This window comes from Falco cherrug, chromosome 1, assembly GCF_023634085.1.
Source record: "Falco cherrug isolate bFalChe1 chromosome 1, bFalChe1.pri, whole genome shotgun sequence".
NCBI lineage: Eukaryota > Metazoa > Chordata > Aves > Falconiformes > Falconidae > Falco > Falco cherrug.
The window spans coordinates 16,897,738-16,917,648 of record NC_073697.1 but is presented as its reverse complement, the minus strand read 5'-3'; the positions used below and the strand labels follow the sequence as shown (position 1 = coordinate 16,917,648).

At 46.1% G+C, this 19,911-nt stretch overlaps 1 protein-coding gene across 1 annotated transcript; it reads right to left on the bottom strand.

Annotated features, from left to right (window-relative positions):
- Nucleotides 1-1,896: 1,896 nt before the first annotated feature.
- On the bottom strand, nt 1,897-19,911 carry PPM1K (protein phosphatase, Mg2+/Mn2+ dependent 1K). The gene is made up of 6 exons (XM_005440894.4): nt 19,375-19,911; nt 18,703-18,803; nt 11,148-11,313; nt 10,470-10,614; nt 9,267-9,401; nt 1,897-8,816 (listed from the first exon to the last, which is right to left on the bottom strand). Exons 1-6 carry the CDS (start codon nt 19,812-19,814, stop codon nt 8,685-8,687), a joined length of 1,119 nt encoding a protein of 372 aa, XP_005440951.1. The 5' UTR covers nt 19,815-19,911; the 3' UTR covers nt 1,897-8,684.

Genomic DNA, 19,911 nt, shown 5'->3' with positions numbered 1-19,911 from the left:
TAGAGAGGATGGGGTAAGTGAGCACTGAAACGGGACGGGTGTGTCGGGAGCCGGATTGTGCCAGAAAGACTGGGGGAGTGACGTGACGTTGCATTGGGTGCGTGGCTGGCCCCAAAGAATGGGGATTTGTAAGAAAGGGGACCAGAACTTAAACACAGCAGCTGAGGGACACAAGCGCAGCCGTGCTGGCTCAGGAGTCCGCCGCAGCCCCTGGGATGCTGCTCCACTAGAGGCCTCCGTGCTGTGGGGCAGAGAGGCAGGCAGGAGGTGCCACGTAGCTTTTCTAAGTGTGAACGTATAGGAAAAGCTGTGAAGTCCTCATTGCATGAAGGGAACGACCAAAAAATGTCATGACCCCATGAAATAAATAAAGGGTAAAAACCAGGCTGCCAGGGGCTGGTGGTAGCTCAAATCCAGCCAGTTTTCCAAGCGCTGGGTCTTCAGCTGTCCCAGCAGCTCCATCCCCTGGGAGAAACGCCTGCACCTTCCCCGCCTCTGGTGCCACCGCGGCCTGGGCTGCCTGCCTGTCTTTGCCGGGCCAAGCTGCAGGGAGGTTCTGCAGCTGCAGCACTGAGCAAGAGCAAGGGTGACCCCTGGCAATAGCATGTTACGGATGTAAACACTGGTTGATGTATGGTTTATGTGTGCGTGCGCAGAGCAGGGCTGCTGCCCGATAGCAGATGAAAACTGTGCCACCAGCTATGGCCTGGGCAGGTGGGCTGCAGGGGGTTGCTGACACGAGCTGCCCTCAGCTCCAGAGCTTCCAGCCCTTCCCAGGGCGCCAGCGAGCACCCGGCGTGAGAGCAAGGGCTGCTTTTCTTAAAGCTTGGCTGCTCTCCCAGGACCGGCCTGATGAAGCTGGGCAGGGAGCCCCCGTGGTGCTGCGGGCGCTCTGCCGCCCTCCTCCTCTCCCACCGGCAGGGATGAATCCTGGTCCCGGGGACAGACGCTCGGGTTGCACAGTAACCTGGGAGCGTTTCCCAACTGCCGGGAAAGGGCAAAGCTGTTCAGCAGGATTCCCAACACCCTACCCGAGCTCTTAAAATTCACCTGCCTGAGCGGCGGTTACTGTGTGCTTACCCACGGGATACGTGCGTCTATCAAAGAGGCGATCAGCTCCAAACTGAGCTGTGAGTGGCAACGAAGGGCAACAAAAAGAGCGGCTTTAGTCCAAAAACAAGGGCTGGGGCTCAGCTGTAGGAAACCACTAGAGCTTCATTGAAGTCAAGGCTGCTTCTTTCAAGGGCTTCATTGACGTCAAGGCTGCTTCTTTCAAGGAAGAGAGAGTAAAAATAGGTTTTGGGTTCAGCTGTGAAAGCAGTAGTAATTACAAAGAATAGTGATCTCAGGGATACTTCTGGGGATGACTTAAAACCCTCAGCTGTTTCTTTCTCCTTATTTTTTCTTTCAGTATAACTGAAAAGTCTTGGATCCATGCCAGAGGCTAAACCACATTCATTTATTGAGGAGGCCAAATTCATTTCTTTCTGCTGTATCACAGGATGACACTGCTCACCATGACAGCTACCCAGGGTGCCTTCCCGCTTCAGAAAATAATGTTTTTTTTAAGATGGACTTGTTCCAGAGTGAGGGCTTTCTAACTTCTTAGTATTGTATCGAAATATAAAGGACAAACCCAGCAAGTTAGAACATGTTGCCCTGATGCAGCGAAGCCCATGGATGCTGACAGAGCACAGAGGCAGGAGGTACTTTGCACTGGTTATCACTGGGTGAATGTCCTCATAGGCAAAGCCTTGGTTATCAGGAGCTTTTTATGGCAGGGTCTGAGGCCCAGGGCTACCACGACAGTCGCGACATGGCCTGAGGAGCAGAAACTTTTCTGGTAGTTTGCAATGTGGTGGAAGAAGAAAAAAATCCATTTGTAGTGGACATAACTCTAGAAGCAAATTATTTATTGAAAGATCTTTTAAGCATTCCAGTACAGGCTTGTTTGCTCCACCATAGCTTTGAGTTGATGAAGATGAACAAATGTTTAAAAAAAAAAAAAAAAAAAAGGCAAAATGGACACCTCTATAAAATTAAGTAGTAGATGAATTATGGACACTGATTACACCAAACATAAACATGAAACCACAGGAATTATACACAGTCCTAAGGCAAAGTATGTAATGAATGTATGCAATTGCACTTACATCTTTAGAAATTTATGGCACACGCTGCTGCCCAAGAACTCAATAGCCTGGGTCAGGAGGACACTCCACTGGAGATCTCTGCACTGAGGGCAGCAGCTTTGGAACCAAGGAATACCCCGAGTGTTGCTATACCATACATTGGGCTTGTTGGGTGAGTGACCAGTGGACCCAGCAGTGCCCAACTGAATTTATTCAAGAAAATTTAATATTAAACCAGTTTCGCTGGTACCTGTTGTTTTGTGCTTCTTCTCCCTTAGCTAGAAATCCCAGTGCCTTTGACCACAACACATCTGCCTGCTGAGACAGAAATGACCCGATACCCTGATCCTGTGGAAGTCAGCGGGAATCCTGCAGTAAGTCTAAGCTCTGGCAATTTTCATTTCCCCCAAGTATGTAAAAAGCAGCAATATTGCTGACTTCCCTCCTCACCCCCATTTCTCAGCCACAAGCTCTGCTCCATGATTATTCTCCAACCCTGAGCTTTTCAACCCAAAGGGACTGATTGTACTGAGGACTCTGTATTAAAAGAACTGTTGGATCTCATCCCCATTTCAATCTCTTGCACTATGCTCACCTTCCAGAGGGACCAGCTCTCCTAAATCAAGGCTGCAAAAGATACTTTAGTGAGTTCCCTCTGCAGAGCATGAAACCCCCCTTTCCAGGAGCTGGAGAGACTGAGCTGGCACTCCAGTTGCAGTCTCCTGGTAAATCCTGCAGCAGCACTTGGCCTGCCTTGCCTTCCACATCCTCACAGTAACAAGTACCTGGACAGCACTTTACACTTCCTGCACCTACAGCCCACCCCTCGCAGTGCTCGTACAGTCAGAGATACCACCGCTCTGGGGGGGACTGTTCAGGCAAGAAAATACTCGTAGAGATCCAGTGTGCAGGATCCATCCCTAAAAGGCAGGGAAAAGGCAAACACCTGTTATGGTTTGCTCGGTAAGTCACCCTTAATGTTCAGTTCAGGCTGTAACAAAGACCATTCTTTTTGAATAATCTCATTCTTTTTCTTGTAACAACAGATGCGTGGGAAAGATAGGGAGCAGGAGAGCAAACTGACAATCTGTTTCATTCCGTTCAAACTGTGAGATGCCGCTAGTGATCCCTCTGTAATGAACCTCTGATAGGCAACTGCTGCTGTTAGGACAATTTGCTTTTTGTCCTCAGGTTGAAAGGAGCTCTCTGCTAGGCGAGAGAATTTTGCTGGTCCTGGGCTATAAAGCTGGTTGCTTGCAGGGCTGCTACGGGCAGCAGGCAGCTTATTGACTAGATAGAAAAAAACTAACGTATGTGTTGGGTCTGGCTGAGACGGAGTTAATTTTCCCCGTAGCAGCCCCCACAGTGCTGTGCTTTGTATTGGTAGCCAGAAAGGTGGGGCCACCACACCAGTGGTGGCACTGGAGCTGCGCTGGCACAGCATCAAGGCTGTCCCTCCAACCTTCCCCTCACCAGTAGGCTGGGGGTGGGCAAGGTCTTGGGAGGGGACACAGCCAGGACAGCTGACCCACGCCGACCAACGGGATATTCCATACCGGGATATTCCATACCGTAAAAGCTAAGGTGGGGGTGGGGGTGCATTTGTTATTATCATAATGTTTGTCTCCTGGAGCACCCGCTATACTTACTGAAGCCCTGCTTCCAAGGAAGTTGCTAGACACTGCCTGCTGTGGGGGAGGAGAGATTTAGCTCTTGTTTTCCTTTGCTTCTGCATGCGGCCTTTGCTTTTGCTTTATTGAACTGGCTTTATCTTGACCCGTGAGATTTTTTTCCTCTTAGTGTCTCCCCACGCCGTGGGAGTGGCAGAGTGGCTTGGTGGGCACCTGGTGACCAGTCAAGGGCAGTTCACCACGCCAAGTCCTTTGCGGCAGCAGCGTGGGGCACGAGCCAGAAGCGGTTCCGTATCAGGCGTGCTGTAGCAGTGGTGCGGGGACAGGCTCCTGCGCGGCTCGCGGGCTGTGTGGCTGCGCCGCTTATCTCTTCTTTCTGCTGAGCCTGGGAAGGGCGAGTACAAACGATGGCCACGTGCTTTGTCCTGGCATCCATGGCCTTGCCGTGCTGGGGGAGCTCTCTTGTGGGAAGGGTGAGGGAAAATACATCTCTCTCTTCCTCCCCAGGATTCACGTGGATGGTTTTATTATGCAGATTCACGATGCCCTCGTTCGCCCTTACATGAGCCGTTTAATACTAGTGATTAACGCTGTTCGCAATATTAGGGGATTTGTGGAATCTGGCATCCTGGTGTATGGGAAGACAACTTTTGGGTGAGGCAATGCTGAAATGTGCGGAGGCAGGCAGTCCCCGGGTGGCAGGGTGTGTGGGCAGGTCCCCAGGGCCATTATTGCCTCCTGTAACCTGGGACTTTACACCTGAACAAACAAGCAACCCTGGCAAACTGAGGCGCCACCTGGCAGAAGGGTGCCGTGCCTGCCCCGCTGAAAACCCAACAGCTCCGGCACGCTGCTAGGGCCTGGCCTGTGCCGATCGGGGGGGAAAGGAGGAGCAGGGGCGTTTGTTAGCATTACAGCGTTTGTCTTGTGGAGCAACTGCTACACGTACTGAAGTCCTGCTTCCAAGGAAGTGGCTGGATATTGCCTGCTGATGGGAAGGAGAGAAAAAAATCTGCTTGCCTTTGCTCTTGCATGCAGCCTTTGCCTTTGCTTTATTAAGCTGGCTTTATCTCGACCCATAAGGGGTTTTTCCATCTTATTTTCTCCCCCCACCGTATCCTGCTGAGGAGGAGAGTGATAGAACGGCTTGGTGGGTAGCTGGTTCAGCCAAGGTCAGCCCATCACAAAGTACAGCTTCATCACAACAGAGCGGTGCCCAGCTCTGGTGGAGAACCCTGCGCCAAGGGGTTTGCTGCTGGACATTACCGCAGCACTGCTAATTTGATCCCTCAGTGCCACTAGGACAAACCACTTCCATCCTCCCCAGCACGGCTTTACTCCACCAACATCATAGTCTGTGCCCTCCGCATTCAGTCCCACTCAACGCATGAATGTGCTGGCAAAGCTCGCTCTGCCAACACCATATCGGTGTCAAAACAGCCCCAAAACTGAAATGCAAGCGCAGGGACTTGTTCTAATGACTCTTCAGTGAGAAGCGTCAAATGGTGAAAAGTCCATCACCCCGGAGAGTCCAAGTTTTTCCTGAATTCTTGGAGAAAAACAGGGTTTGGTGCAGTTGCCACTAAATCTTAGGGAAGTTCACTGTCACCTTGGCAGGAAAAAGCAGTGTGTGCTTCAGGAGGCAGAGACCAGCGGGCCTGGTAATGGAGTGCTGCTACAAAATGCTTTTCAAGCTGGCGGTCTGAGTCCTGCCCCGCGCAGCATGAAGTAAGGAATTCACACAAACTGGTGTGAAGGTACCTCTGTTCTTCATGGGAGGAGGAACCGGCAGACCACTGGGCCACTTGGCAAAGCATTCACTCTTCATCAGTAGCTCATTTACTTCAGAATGAGGTGCAGAAAACTAGCGTGAACAAGCAGGGAATAACCGATGCGTAAGAAATGCGTCTCTAATCTGTCAGTTACTGATTCACTTTTGCTTGGCGCAAAACGGCGCATACCTTAGTTTCATGTATGTGCTAATTTATTTGTGAAATTTATTGTTAGCTGTACAAAGTGCGTGTTAAATACTGGTAAGTTTTTAACTTTTCAACTTAACAGTCGAGTGGTTCCACAGGTAAACCGCCCTGCCTGCTACATTCTTTCTGCCATCCATTTTCAGGCACGGCATTTTCATGTCAGGAGAACTGCAGTGTGCAATTCTGAAGCCAGCCCTGCTCCGAGCAGGAGGCTGGGTGAGGTGACACCCAGAAGTTCTTTCCAATCTTTTTTGTGTGATTGGCCAATACATCTTTATCTAATCATCTTCTATTTTGCAAAGCTTTGTCTTATCCCTTCCTTTATAAAATTTAAAAGAAGTTATGGATGGATCCTTCCTCTGAGAGGATAAAAGCCCCCAACCACTTTTGTTCTCTGTGCAATCAGGCAACCAGATAGGGCTAAAACAAAAAAGCCCCAAAACCTCCAACGAGAAGAAAAACTGTCATTTCACATTACATCTCTGTCAGTATTTAGAAGCTACTCTAACTGGCAAGTCATTCCTCAGAGCAACTGCTCTTCATTAGCAGTGTTTTTTCCCGTATCTTCCGCTTGGCGCGTATCCAGCACTGTTCAAAAAAAAACCCCAGTGCGTACTTGTCACGGACACCCCCAGCGCCCCTGATACCTTCTGCCTGGATGGATGGCTTGCCAGCCGAACAGCAACGAGCAGCGTTTGGAAGGGGGACAGTGTTGATGGAGCTTGTCCAAATTCCTGCAGCACCCATCAAGTCTGTCTGACACTTGATACCAAAGCCACCCCCACAGCAACTCCCTCTGCAGAGCTGCCTCCGACCCTTCCCTGTGCCCAGAGTCCGACTTGCTGCAGCTGTGGTTAACCCTTTGCCAGCAGCCATCGGACTTGCTGGTTTAGCAGGTCGCTTCACGAGCTGGCCGTAGCCATGCTCCCAGAGCAGCTCCCTGAGCCTCTGTCAGAGCACCCCTCTGGCTCAGCTCAGCGAGGCTGAGCCTGGGAGCGCGGCCAGCAAACGGTCTGATCTCAAATGAAGACTGAACCACAACCCTGGAGAAAATCTGGCGAGAGAGAAGGGATTGTTCCTGTAAACCCGTGATGCACTCGCTATGGAGGCCTGAGCAACAGCATCCAATACGACAGAGATTTACATACGACAACTCACAAGCAAGCTCTTCGTACTTATAAACAGAATATACACACTATATGCAGCATGTAACACACCAAGTGATGGAACAAAGCCAGCGTTCTCTCTAAACACCTAGTATTGCACACTGTGCTCTGCCAGGTGCTGCTCCGCCTTCAGCCAGAGGCAAGGAAAAACGTGTGGAACAACTGCCTAAGGTGTAACCCTGGACTAAAAGTAAAGAAGATGCGTACCTCACACCAGAAAACAAGAATCGGGACAGACATCTCAAAAATATTTTTCCTTATTGCAAGGTGATTTAGTATCAGGCAACTTCTCTTTCATTTTGTTTGTTTTTACAACTGTGCTGTTGGAAACACCCACAGAATGAAAAATACTGCAGCAAGCCTGAGAAGAACCCAGTTCTTCTCTGCCCATATTTCATTGCAGCAGGGTGACTTGGAGGCCATAGGAGCTGCACACCTGATGTGGAGCAGAGGAAGGACGAGGTCTGAACGAGGCATGCTGGGGCAGATCTTCACCTGCTGCCAACATGTCGCCTGCAGTCCGTGTCACAGCAGCATGACTCAGAGTTCTGGCCCCTGTGCCTCACTGGATGGAGACTTCCTCCAGAAAGGGAAGTGGAAATGCTTCCTTTAAGTATAAAACTACCTTCTGGTGTCTGAATATCTGACACGTACTAGAAACAATACCCAAAACACAAAAGAATTACCGTACATTATTATAATGCTCTCTCCTTTCTCTAGCTTGCTTGCTTTGGTGTTTTACAGCTCACTGTATACCATGAAGAGACGCAGGAGATCATAAATAACTGAAAGAAACCTTTGGTGGAGGGCAGGAAAATCCTCATATATTCATGAAGAAATAAATCTCCTGTCTTACACATCCAAAGAATCTTGATTAGTAAACTGTTTAAAATTAGTTGCTTAAAAAAAAAAAAAAAAAAGAAACTCAAATTGATGAGTCTCTGGATATCAAAAATGTGCAGCTTCTTCCCTCCTCTGTGCTCCTGCCAAGCACTGGCACACCAAAGAGAAGACAGCGCAAGGGGCAGCTGCATGGTCCACAGAGACCGTACAGGCTTTGGACCCAATGGACAAACGTTCCCATCTGTCCGAGGGCACATGGCTCCAGCCTGCTCCGTCTCCTTGGAGCGAGAGGATCACAGACAGTGGTGGTGAGAGCATAAAGCCCTGCAAAGCAGTACTGTCTCAGGAAGTCGTTCAGCTACACCAAATACCACTGGCATCAGAACCTAAACACTTCTGAAACTTCTCCCTTATTTTTCACCCACTTCTCCTGAAGCACAGGGGAGTTTTGGGTGGCTGCACAGCAGAGGAAGACAACAAACCCACCTTTTTTCTAGCTAAGAACACTGTGCGTTTGTTCCCCACGTTTGAATGCACAAAGAAGCTAGTATGTGGCTCAGAGACTCAGACTTACGCAGCTGCCAGGTAACTAAGGGTCCTGGGTAATACAAGTAGGTATGAAGCAATTGTGCAACACCTCCAGCCTTAGGTGAAAGCCCAGAGCCTCGTCTATGTGAACAAAGTGGTGTGCAGAGCTGCTGGGGCTACAAACCCAAAGAAATAGCTGCCTCAATGCTGAGTGGAATAAATAAACACAGCCAAATGTGATCAGCCGTAAGCAACAACCGGGCATTACGCACTGAGGGAGCAGTGGCATCTTCTGTAACAGAAGAGATGGACAAGACACTGAGTCAACCTATGAACAGATGGATATGTTCTCCTGCAGCACGCTGTGTCCAGATTATGGCAGGAAAAGATAGCTGTGGCAGGTCTTCACGCCCATCTCCCACTGGAAGCAAAACTGCGGCTGAAGGAGAAGTTGATCTCACCGTTTCTGTACTTTCCCCATGCTCCAAATGGCACTATGACAACTGTGCTGTTGTCTTCAGTGCCGAACTGCATTGCCTGAGAGAAGAAACAAATCGTCAGCATGATTATCTCGCTTGGAAAAGGAAACAAGTGTCTGGCTCTGCACGCGCAAGAGACTTCCCTGCCCCTTCCCAGCCCTTATGCTGCATTCTTGGTATGCCCCAGAGCTTTCCATAGGATATGCCACCATCCAGAACCCCAGTGAGAAACGGGCCATTTCTGTGTTGATGACACAATCAGCACAGGAATAACTGGCAGTTACAGTCCCATGCAGTTCAGTGGATTGTGAGCTAAGCCAAGTTAACTGCCGTGGTACCTGGCAAGGACGTGGCAAGACCCGGAGTGAAGAAAAGGCTAGCCAGCAGGGCTAGGGCATGTCTCAACCAATTCACTTGGATGAGTGGTTGTATACTATACTTGTATTATTAAAACCAAACCAAACAAAAACCAACAAATATTTGGTGCTATGAGAAGCCCTAGCATTACCTGCTCAGTAACAACGTGGGCAGCTTCAGCAGGATCATGGCACTGGTTAATGAAGTCGCAGATCTCCTGACTGTTCACCATGAAGTTAATACCATCTGTAGTAAGGACCAGGAAGCTGTCGTCTGCATGATGCAACTGCAATAAAGGCACACATTATGCACAACGCTGGAGCGAGTGCTGAAAGGCAAATCAACCGACTTCATTTTTTTGCCTTCTATTAAAAAGCGCTTTTTTGGGGGGGTGCTATACGCTCTCCTGTTTTCTGTGCAAGGACTAACTGGAACCCCCAAACCCTTGGAGAGCTAAAGGCTGCCCCTTGAATCCTTGAGCACACCCACCAGCCACACAGACTGTGTTCCCTGTACTGGAGAAAAGCATCTTAAGGTGCTTCCAGTTGTAGGAAGCAGCCCTCTGAACACACTAAAGGCTGAAAGACCAGACCTGTTCATTGCCCAGTAAACAAAATGCCTCCTTAAACTGAGGATTTCAAGGAAGACATAGACAGCACTGCAGTCATCTCCCTAAAGCCCTCAGCCTAGTGGGTGACGTTCAGTTAGGACCAACTGAATGTAAGTTCCCCAGGCCCTGGGAGGTGCATTGGGGAAAAGTAACAAACACGAGCTGAGAAGAAAGCCTTCCTGCAAAAGTGAAGGCAACTGTGCTGAATACCTTCTGGGTGGTTAATTTGTTTTCCAGACAACTACAGAGCTATGGTAGGATGCACACAACTACCCTTTCCTCTTCCCTTCCTCCCAAGTGTGCAGACCTCTAGATATTCTACTTTTTTTGATGACAGCCCATCCATATCCCACCTAGTTCTCAGTGATGGTTTTATATCAGTATTAACCACAAAATTACTCATTTGGCCACGAGACCCAAACAGACTAACAGCTTTGTATGTCAGTAATGGATATCACGTGCTCTTTCTTCCCTCATCCTATATTGTACTGTGATAAATGGGATTTAGAAGTTGATCTGGTTGAATTTAGTATCAGGGCCTGATTCTTTTCTGTCCTGTTAGTGTTAATCTGAAATTATTTCATTAGAATTGGTCTCTGGTTACTTCACCACAAATAAAAAACAATGCTCGGTCATCAGGCTTCACCTGGGCATCTGTCGTGTGGGTAGCACCACGTGCATCAAATAGCTATGATGCCCCTTAGTCCGAATGTGGCTGTCCCTGTTAACCAGGCCTTCTTTTACCTGAACCCTTTTTGTTTCCGGCTGGGCTATCACACCGCTGTTTTTAAGATCCAAATCTCCTATGCTCCGCGTCATTGCAAGTCTACCATTCACATGAGGTTGTCCCAAACTGTTCCAGGCAATGAAGCCACCGCACTTCCTAATCCTGTCCAGAGGCACGAAAGAAAAAGTGAATATGAGTTACTGCTTCACACCATTACCCCTGTCTCTATCTGCAATTTCTGTCACTAGCTCCTGAGGCGGAACGGGGCACAGAGTGCCTAAGCTGGGAGACTGATGGTTGGCTTTTGCTGTTTGAAGGCTCCACACAAGTGATGTGGCTTGGTGGGCTGAGTCCTGACCTGGGAACCATAGCACATTGCTGCAGCAATTGGCTCTAACTTGGCAGTCTTGGACAAGTCTGAACCACGTGGTCGCAGCTCTGTACCGAGTCCTAGCTATGCTGATCCTACTGATGAGACAGTTTATGCTCATGCAAGGCTTTCCGCATCCCCAGTCCTCTAAATGGAACCAAATTAATTAACTGGAGCTGTGCTGCTTTCTGCCCGCTCAGGGGTGGTCTTGGGGCATTATGTTGAACTCTCTGCTTTCTTCCAGGCCCAACCCAGCAGCAGAACACAAGCACATCCTGACCTGAGGCTGCGCCCTGCAAAGCCACGACATCAGCTGACAGGGTACCTTTCCTTCTCCTCCTTTCTTTCTGGAGTATGGTCAATGGTGAGTTTCATGGCCTTTCCCTTTCGACACAGCAGAGCACGACTGTCTCCCACACTTGCCACAACCAGCTCGATACCGTCCCGGAGCAGAGCCACTGTTGCAGTGGTCCCAGAGTTCACCAGAGTTGCTATAAACATCATACCAAAGAAAGAGGTTTTAGCACTGCCTCGAAGCATGGGACCATTTGTAACAGCAAGTTTCAGCTGGTAAAATGAAGACAACTTGTGTTCTACATTACCGGTCAGTAACTGCTTTTAAGTTTAAACTAAATCTAAAAAAAAAAAAAGTACCGCAAACATGCATGCATGTAGGACTAGGGGGAGAGAGGGGAAGTGGAAAGGATAAGTATTTCTGTGCAACAACATGGCTCCATGCAAAGAGGGCAAGTGGAATAAAAGTGGTACAAGGTACAGTGGTTTCCTTTCTGCTTGCAGCAAACACTTTTTCTGTACCACAAGCTCACCCCAAGTTACAGGGTTATCGTCCTTATCCCTGGGCACCGTGATTACATGGGTAGCCCACCATAAAGCTGATGGCCCTTCCCTGCTGTTAGATGGTGAAGTGGGAAATTGAGTAATAGTAATTGTAGCTCCACATAGTTCACCAGAGGAGAAACACTAGATCGCTCCTTTCCACCAGTCTGTGGCTGTCAGAGTTGTTACAATCTTCCTCTGCTTCCCCCAGTCTTGCTAAGAGACAAAGGGTTGAGCCAGCAGGCTGCTGGCTTCTTTCAGAAAGAGATGCTGCTCCCTTCAGACCCTGTCAACTTGCTGGAGGTCCTAGCACAAAGGTCAAGCTGGATTCTGCCTCACCTTGTGCCTGCAAACCGGTGTGTGCAGTCAGCTGCCAGTGGTTCTCCAGGCAATCTGCCCCAGGAACTGGTGGGATCACTTGATGGGTGTGTGGGGGTACAGTGACTGCCTCGAGGGCAAAACCGAGCCCTGGGTGTTGTCTGTCTTCTCTTACAGGGTAAGAGAGCTCTGAGCTGACTGACTTGTGTCAGGGACCTGGCTGAATTAACTGGTGCAAGTAAATTTAAGGGTTTCTCATTTCAATTTCTACAATGCTCTGGGAAAAGAAAAAAAAAAAAAAAAAAAAAAAAAAGAAGAGTGCCTGAAAAGGAGAAATGCGAGTCTGCCTATTTCAGAAAGGATCTGCCGTTTTATCTGTGGTGAAGGAAATGCCAGAAGAACTTTCCAGCTTTCCTTTTTTGCTTGCTTTTTGAAAGAAGCAGTCCCATTTGACAGTTAGTTCTTCCCTTCCCACAAATTATGCAAAGGTAACTCGGTGAGAGGTGCCTGGAAAGCAGTAACGGGCTACCTTGAGCTACTACAGTAAAATGTCTGGCCAGGACAAGCTACGGCCCGGAACACATTTGCATTCGCAGCCAGTGGAGGTCCCCTTGAAAGGTCCTCTCTAGGCCTTCCGCATTCTGGGATTTTCCAGTTTTCCCAGGTTTTAAAAGCAAGCCAATTCGAGAGGAGTTTTGCTGTAACTTAGTAACAAGAATCCCCAGTTACCGTCCTGTTTCCACATGACTAACAGCTAAAAGATCTTTCCACCAAGCTACGACTACAAGCACCCCTCCCCTCTGGCCCTGCAGCCCTGTCCCGAGGGAGGCAGGATGGATCTGAGACAGGAGCGTGTGCTGGAGCCTGAGGAATGCCGGCCAGCCCCATCCCTGATCAGCTGCCAGCAAGCAGCATACACGTGGCACGACTTGCTGCGTACTATGGAAACAGAACTGCGAGTGCTCGGCGATCCTGGCAACCTCTTTTCCCAACCCTGCATGGTCTCAGCACCCTCTAAGTCAAACAGGGCTGGGAGTAAACTGAAGTGCACAGCGCCCTGGAAGATGCATTGAGCCTTGTTGTGCAGCGAAAGCAGTGGGTTGATGAATCAAAAAAAACCTCACAAAAAAGTCTGAACGAAGCTTGTGTTATTATTTAAAACAGGTATTATTACTGCAGTGAGGACTCGGTTTAGCTACACACTTAAGCAATACGTCAGTCGTGAACCATGGTGACCTAGGTCAAATCTTGGACTACGTTACGGCTGCCATGCAGGCTATGGTATTCAAAACTGTTTAGATGCCGGTAGCTTCTGCCTGTTCAGGTAAGCACTGACATCCTGATTCTAATTTGAAGCAAGGACTAGTCCAGTGCAGGCTCGTTTAGAGGCACATAATGAAAGTAAGATGCTAAGAAGCACCAGTACGATTAGAAATTTTAGTAGAACCAGTAAAATACCTGTTTTAGCCAACAGTTAAAAGAAGGGAAGAACTTACGGAAAACTACTCTCTTACTTCACAGAAAAGACATTTTATTTAGACATTAAAATTAATGCAGAACTGCCGCTACTCTCCCATTTCGTTCCTTGGTTTTGGAGCTGACAAACATAAACAGTTTCTGAAAAAGTCAAGATCTGTAGTCTTTAATTCAAAAATGACTGGAAACATTTGGACATTCAGGTGAATCTGTATCTTTCAAGTGCAAACTCTCAAAGACAAGAGCTGCTACCACAAAATCAAGGGATGGTACTAAAGAACAAGTCAAGATATTGTCCAAAATTGTGGTAATGGTCATAGTGACTTGAGCTTTATATACATTTATTAGTTAAACAGCATTCTTAGAAAAATAAATGCTGCTCACACTCTCTTCCTTGGGACCAGTTCACGTTCTGGGTAGGGGTGCAAGAACATGGATGTAACTAGACTATAAGCATCATGTAATTTCTAGCACAGCTCAAAACCATAGGAATGATGATGGGATAACATTTCTAGTGTTTTACTGCAACTGCTGCTAAGTTATTTAATAATATCAAAATATGTTGTATCAGCATGTATATTGGTTTTTAACAATTAAAGAGTTTATTTTGTTTTCCTAACAATATCACTATAAAACTAAGATCTTTCAATAGGTTCTTAACACTCACTGGACAACTTCTACTGCAAGTCATCTCAACTAATGTGACAAAGAGGATGTGGGAACCTTCCAGTAGTCCAGGCTAGGAACCGCCGGACTCCTTCACCTGGGACAAAATTAAGCAGATCTCTCTTTCCACTGAAGCCCAGCATATAGTGTCCAGGGCCTCCAGTTCTAGAGCTGCTGACCAGGTACAGTGTCTGCCACAAATAACACGCACACAGAGGCAAAGAGGAAATTCACCCAGGGACTTTGTTCAAACAAAATAAACCTGCAACACTGAGATGAAAGAATAAGGGCTGCAGAACAGGGAAAGCAGTCACTCTTGGGTTTGCCTGCACTGTCTTTTGCATGTCTTGAGACTTACACATGCATCTTTGGTCACAAATAAATCAAATTAGCCTTGGTGTTTCTCGGGAATTGCCACCAACCAGTTTAAATTCAGCCAAAATAAAAGATACACTTTTTTTCCTTTTGTTGGAGGTACATAACCAACCACCAAATCAATCAAAGAATTTCATCCATGCTAGAGGGCCAGCTGTCTCATATTTGGCAAGAATGGCCACACTGAAGAACATCTTCAGTACAGAATATGGCCCAATCTGCTTCCTCAAGGTAATTTGTTTTTTTTATATATGAACACAAAAATGGGGAGTTCAAACTGGTGCCAACTAAAATGGAGCCATCTTAAAGGCACTAAATAGAAGTATATGAATTGTTCTGACCCATGGGAAAATATGCAAAATAAACACCCCTTTAATATTGTAACTAGTATCTTCTAACTTGACTAGGTAATCATCAGGGCACTTGGTTAAAAAGGCTGCCTTTGTAATGTTGATAGATTTATGAAATATTTAATTACAATTTCTCCAGCTCTCCCTTTTCCTCAGTGTTGCAGGTTAACATACTCAAAGAAATAAAAATCATATGTTTGAATGGTAACTGAAAAAAAACAAAACCAAAACCCACTACTAAAGTTTAGTTATTTTTAAATAACTTTTGCTGTTTGCTCAGCATAATAAGATTCCAGGACTGCGTTTCAAACATAGATACATCGGTTAATACCTGGCTACATTTTAATAAGATGGCTATTCCAGAAGTGAGTGGCCAATGTAATTAGAGTTGGATGCACCGAACATGGAGGTGAATGGAAAGACTCCCTCTTGTCTTTTCTGAGCAGTGGATCACAGTGAACAGAAGCAGCAGCAGTACCTTGTATGACGGCACTAGGCCAGGAGAGTGTTTGTCTTACATTTCTCTAGAGGGATGCTCAAATTTCCTGAAGAACGTGATTCACTTCCTTATTTCTGTCCTTGCTAAGCAAAGCTTACTTTTCAGTTTTTATGGCTGGTCAAAAACATCAGAAAATTATGTCTGTCTGTGTTAAAGCTGTCGCATGGATAATGACATATTTGTTGGATGTGAGCTTCCTTTACTGTGTTCTATACCTAAGTTTATCAATGATTTTGAAGTGACAATATAGTTAAAACTATGGAAGTGAATATAGATGTATTTTTGAACAGATAACAAACACCACGCTTCAGGGCTCAGGCATCTCTCTAAGCTGTAAATGATTAGAAAGGATTTAGGTGGAGGACAGATTATCCCAGGTCTGCCTACAGCGAGTTTCTCATGCTTTTGTGTAAAATAACAGGTACAGATCGCTGTCAGAGGGGATACTGGACCAGTCTCTGTCGGGCCAGTACAGCACTCTAACAGCACCAGGGAACTGCATGCCAGACACAGTAGCAGCACCTGGAACCCATACAAACACCTTTTTTCTACTGAAAGCTCACTGTAGCTATTATGCTATGTGTTTTCCATCTATGATTTCAAATATTCTGTAATTGTAAAGTGACCAAAGGGCCATGCCCTTAAAGACATAGCTAGGTGCTCCAAGGCACATTTCTAGTCCTGTTAAATCTGTGCCATTATATGAGGGTTTTACCTCTTAAACAGAATTGTAAACAATGCATCAAACATTACCCATGCAATTTTGGTGACAGGGATTTGTCCTAGGACTTACGTTCCTTCAAACACCCAGGCACACATTTTCAGAGCTGGTCGTGTGTTAGTAAAGACCTGGACATCCTGAACATGCACTGGTGGTTTTTTTTGCAGATACAGTGAAAGCTGAGTGAACTCTGGCAGGGTCATCTACTGGAAAAAGACTAAGCTATTATTTTCCACTTTGACAACTATGGCCAGGTTTCAAAAGAAGGTCAGTCCTGGGGAGCCAGATACCCAGTGTTACACAACCAGCCACCATTTTCAAGATACTTTAGCAACAGTCTTGACTGTCACGTCTAGAATAGCCACAATTAATCACAAATTTTGCTGGCAAACTGAATCAGTTTGAAAGTAGGCTTCTAACGAGGACACATGCCAAGCATTGAAATTTTATGCAACTTTCAAAACAGCGGCAACAAAAATACCCACACCAAGTAGTCAACATAGAATTGAATGATTTTAACAACAGATATGCAAAAAATTTAATTTGTTCAGAAATCCACACTTGTCTTTGCACCCTTTTACTCCACTCCTTGCCTTATAGCTGGGCAACCAGACAAGAGCACTGGGCACTTTTAGATCCTTCTGGCTCCTGCAAGAGCTTGCAGATGGTCAACCTATCTGAGAAACACTGAGTGCTTGCCAGAGTGTGGCACCTGTGGATGTTTGACAATGCTTTTGCCCTCTGTTTCGCTTGACCTCAAGCTTTTTAAATGAGGAGGGTTTGCCCAGTGTACTGGTAACTGTTACGTAAATTTGCTGGCATTTGCATTATGTTTCATTAGGCAGCACCTGTTAGTTAAATGGTATGAAAAAACTCTATAAGCAGTTCCAAAACGCTCAGCTTACTGCACAACTGGTCGGTCAAATTTTGTTACCCAGTTCCGTAAGTGTCATGTCCAAAATGCTATAATGAGAAACCATTTTCAGAATAACAAAATAATATACCCATTACAGTTCCCAATCGTTCCCCTCGAGGAGCTGCTCTGCCAATTAATAGAGGTCCCTTCAATAAGCCAAACCAAGAGCTGCCCTACTAACAAAAGGATGGGGAGGGGGACAAATATAAAAGATCTTCACATTAGTGAAAATGAAAGGTCCTGATCCAGGGACGCACATAAACCTGTATTCAGATATTTTCTTGAATTTGGGCTTTTGAGAAAATTTATTTGCAAGGAGGCTCTTGGATTAAAAAAACCACATCTGCTGTAGTGATGGGTCTCTCGTGTTCGGTTAAAACACACCACATAGGTCAGTGGTGACTCTGGACTTTTTTTACAATGTCATTTTTTGTTAAAGGATTTCAATATATATCAAAAAAGGGGGGATATAATGAGGAAATGAGCTTTATAGATTTAATCTCCCTTTTTTAAGGACTGCATTTCAGGACTTAAGACTTTTTTCCTGATACCCCTGATACCTTGGCTTGTATCAGGTAAGAGGAAAGGTGTGTATACCTCACAGTGTGCAACAAGCAGGCTACCTGTCCTGCCAGAAAATATTTGAGTCTATCTAGATTCATCTAGCAGTTGAACTGCAGGAAGCTGCTCAATTCCTTGACTGTATTCATTCACTGCTTCAGAAAAATAGCTTGAGAATACAGTATTGCTTCAGTTCCTAGATGGCCTGTTGGTTTCAAGTAGTTCTTCAAGCGAAAACTTTTATAGTTTTTTTCTGAAATGACCTTAGTCATTTTGCCAGCATCCGCACCAGCACTGGGACAGGTTTTTTGATTGTTTGTTTTCAGTTGAGTTTTGTTTGGGATTTTTATTAAAACTGGCTAAACTGACTCAAAATTGTGTCTCATGGCTGAGGAAGCTCCTATGACAGAACTGGGATGCGGACCTCTATCTCCCTTCCCAAGTTACTCTAAGCTCCCCTTGCTAGAACTGGAACTTCAGATGTGCTTAGTCTCTAGACACATATACAAGAACTTGACTAACAGCCAGGACTAAGGAGTCTAAAAGGGCTGGTGCCAGCTTTACCACCACCTTACCACAGCCAACCTCGTTTTCCTCTTCACTGCTTTTTTCCCTTTCACACTCTGCTACTCCTGTGATTCTGTTTGTGCAGAAGCAATATCAATTGTATTAATTTTGGCTTACGTTCCTCCTCAGGTGCAGCAGCCAAGTTAGAAAGGGGAACTTCTGACACTGTTGCTTTTAACCCACAGGAATAACAGCTTTAAAACAAACAAACAAACAAACACACCAAAAACTCCAACAAAAAACCCAAACCAACCCCCCCCCTTGCATAGTCAAGTTACGATCCTGGCAATTCTAAATCATTTTTTGCTAACTTAACACTTTCTTTGACAGAATCACATTAAGAGAAATTGATGGTTATGCTAACATTCAGATTATTAACTCCCCCAGTAAATTTGACTTAGACTTTTTCTAGCGCTTTCATTTTCAGGAGGTAAAGTGTAATTGTTTCATTTGCATTAAGTTATCAGAGCAAAATCCTATGTTAAGTAAAATTGTTTTCAAGCATTTTTCTGGACATTTTACTACAAAACTACTGAGCAAATAAGAGAAACCTTATTCTCCACATCCATAGGAGTAGAATATTTTTTTACCTACCATCAGCAGACAGATGAGCATGCCTTTCGTACGCATTGTTTATTTCTAGAAAAGCTTTGTTCAAAACATTTTCCAGGTTCTCTTCCTCAGCAAGAAATTCTCTGGAAACAAACAAGCAAGCAAAAATGTTCATTTCTTTCCAGGAAATACACTTCTTGATGAATCTCTTTCATAGCCTTATTGCCTCCCTGAATGCTTTGAATAATGATGGAGTTCAGTGAAAAGGAAATATGATTTTACTAATGACCTGCACTGGAAGCATAATCCCGTAATTTTGCAAATACATAAATTCCTCTTCCAACACCCAAGGATGTGGCACAGAGATACAAAAGAGTGTAAGCAAGCCATAGGTCAGTGATCACAGTGACCCCATCTGAAAACAGTCAATTCATACTCCCTCTGTATTCCCAGTCCTTTCCTGGAAGGTGGGAACAATCATATTTTCCCCTCTTGTCTTTGTGGTCTTACTCAATGGGGCAGGCACCATACTAAGTAGTTGCTAGCATATCCATTGTAATGGACTGTTCCAGACTGGTGTTCCTGCTGTCCCGTTGGGCTAGGTGACTATATAACCCAGGAGGATTAGTGACTATGTATGACCCACTTTTCAGTCCTAAGGAAGGAATCTCTACTGTAATTCATTTGACACGCATTCACTTGATGCACACTTACTTAATGTATTTTTCCATGTACTTATCACAGAAGTCTGCTGCTGCTGCCCCACCATGTCCATCATATACCGCAAAGTACAGGATATCCTCTGTCAGCTGAGCATAATTAAACCGGTCTTCATTTTCCTTGCGCTTCCCAATATGGCTAGCGCAGCCCACGTTGGCCAGGCTTACTTTTGGAATCGGCTTCCCATACTTTATGCTTGGTGGGAGGAGAATAGGTTCGTCAATGCGATTGTCCCAGATGCCAAAGGTGTCCCATGTAGTAGGTCGCCCACTCCCATCTGGATCGAAGCGGGAAGCACGGCGCTCAGAGGTGGAGCTGTAGCAGGCAGCTGTCGGACGCTTCTCGTCTTGCAAGAGGCGGGACGTTAGCACAGCTCTCCTTCTTACTTGATACCCCCCGTTTCGTACCAAATTAATTAAAGTGGCTGTTGACATAACTTGTCTTCAGAGATTTGTAGGAATAAAAGATCAGGAATAGCAGATATGCAGCTGCTGGAATGTCCATGAGAACAAAGAGAAAAGTGATCAGGAA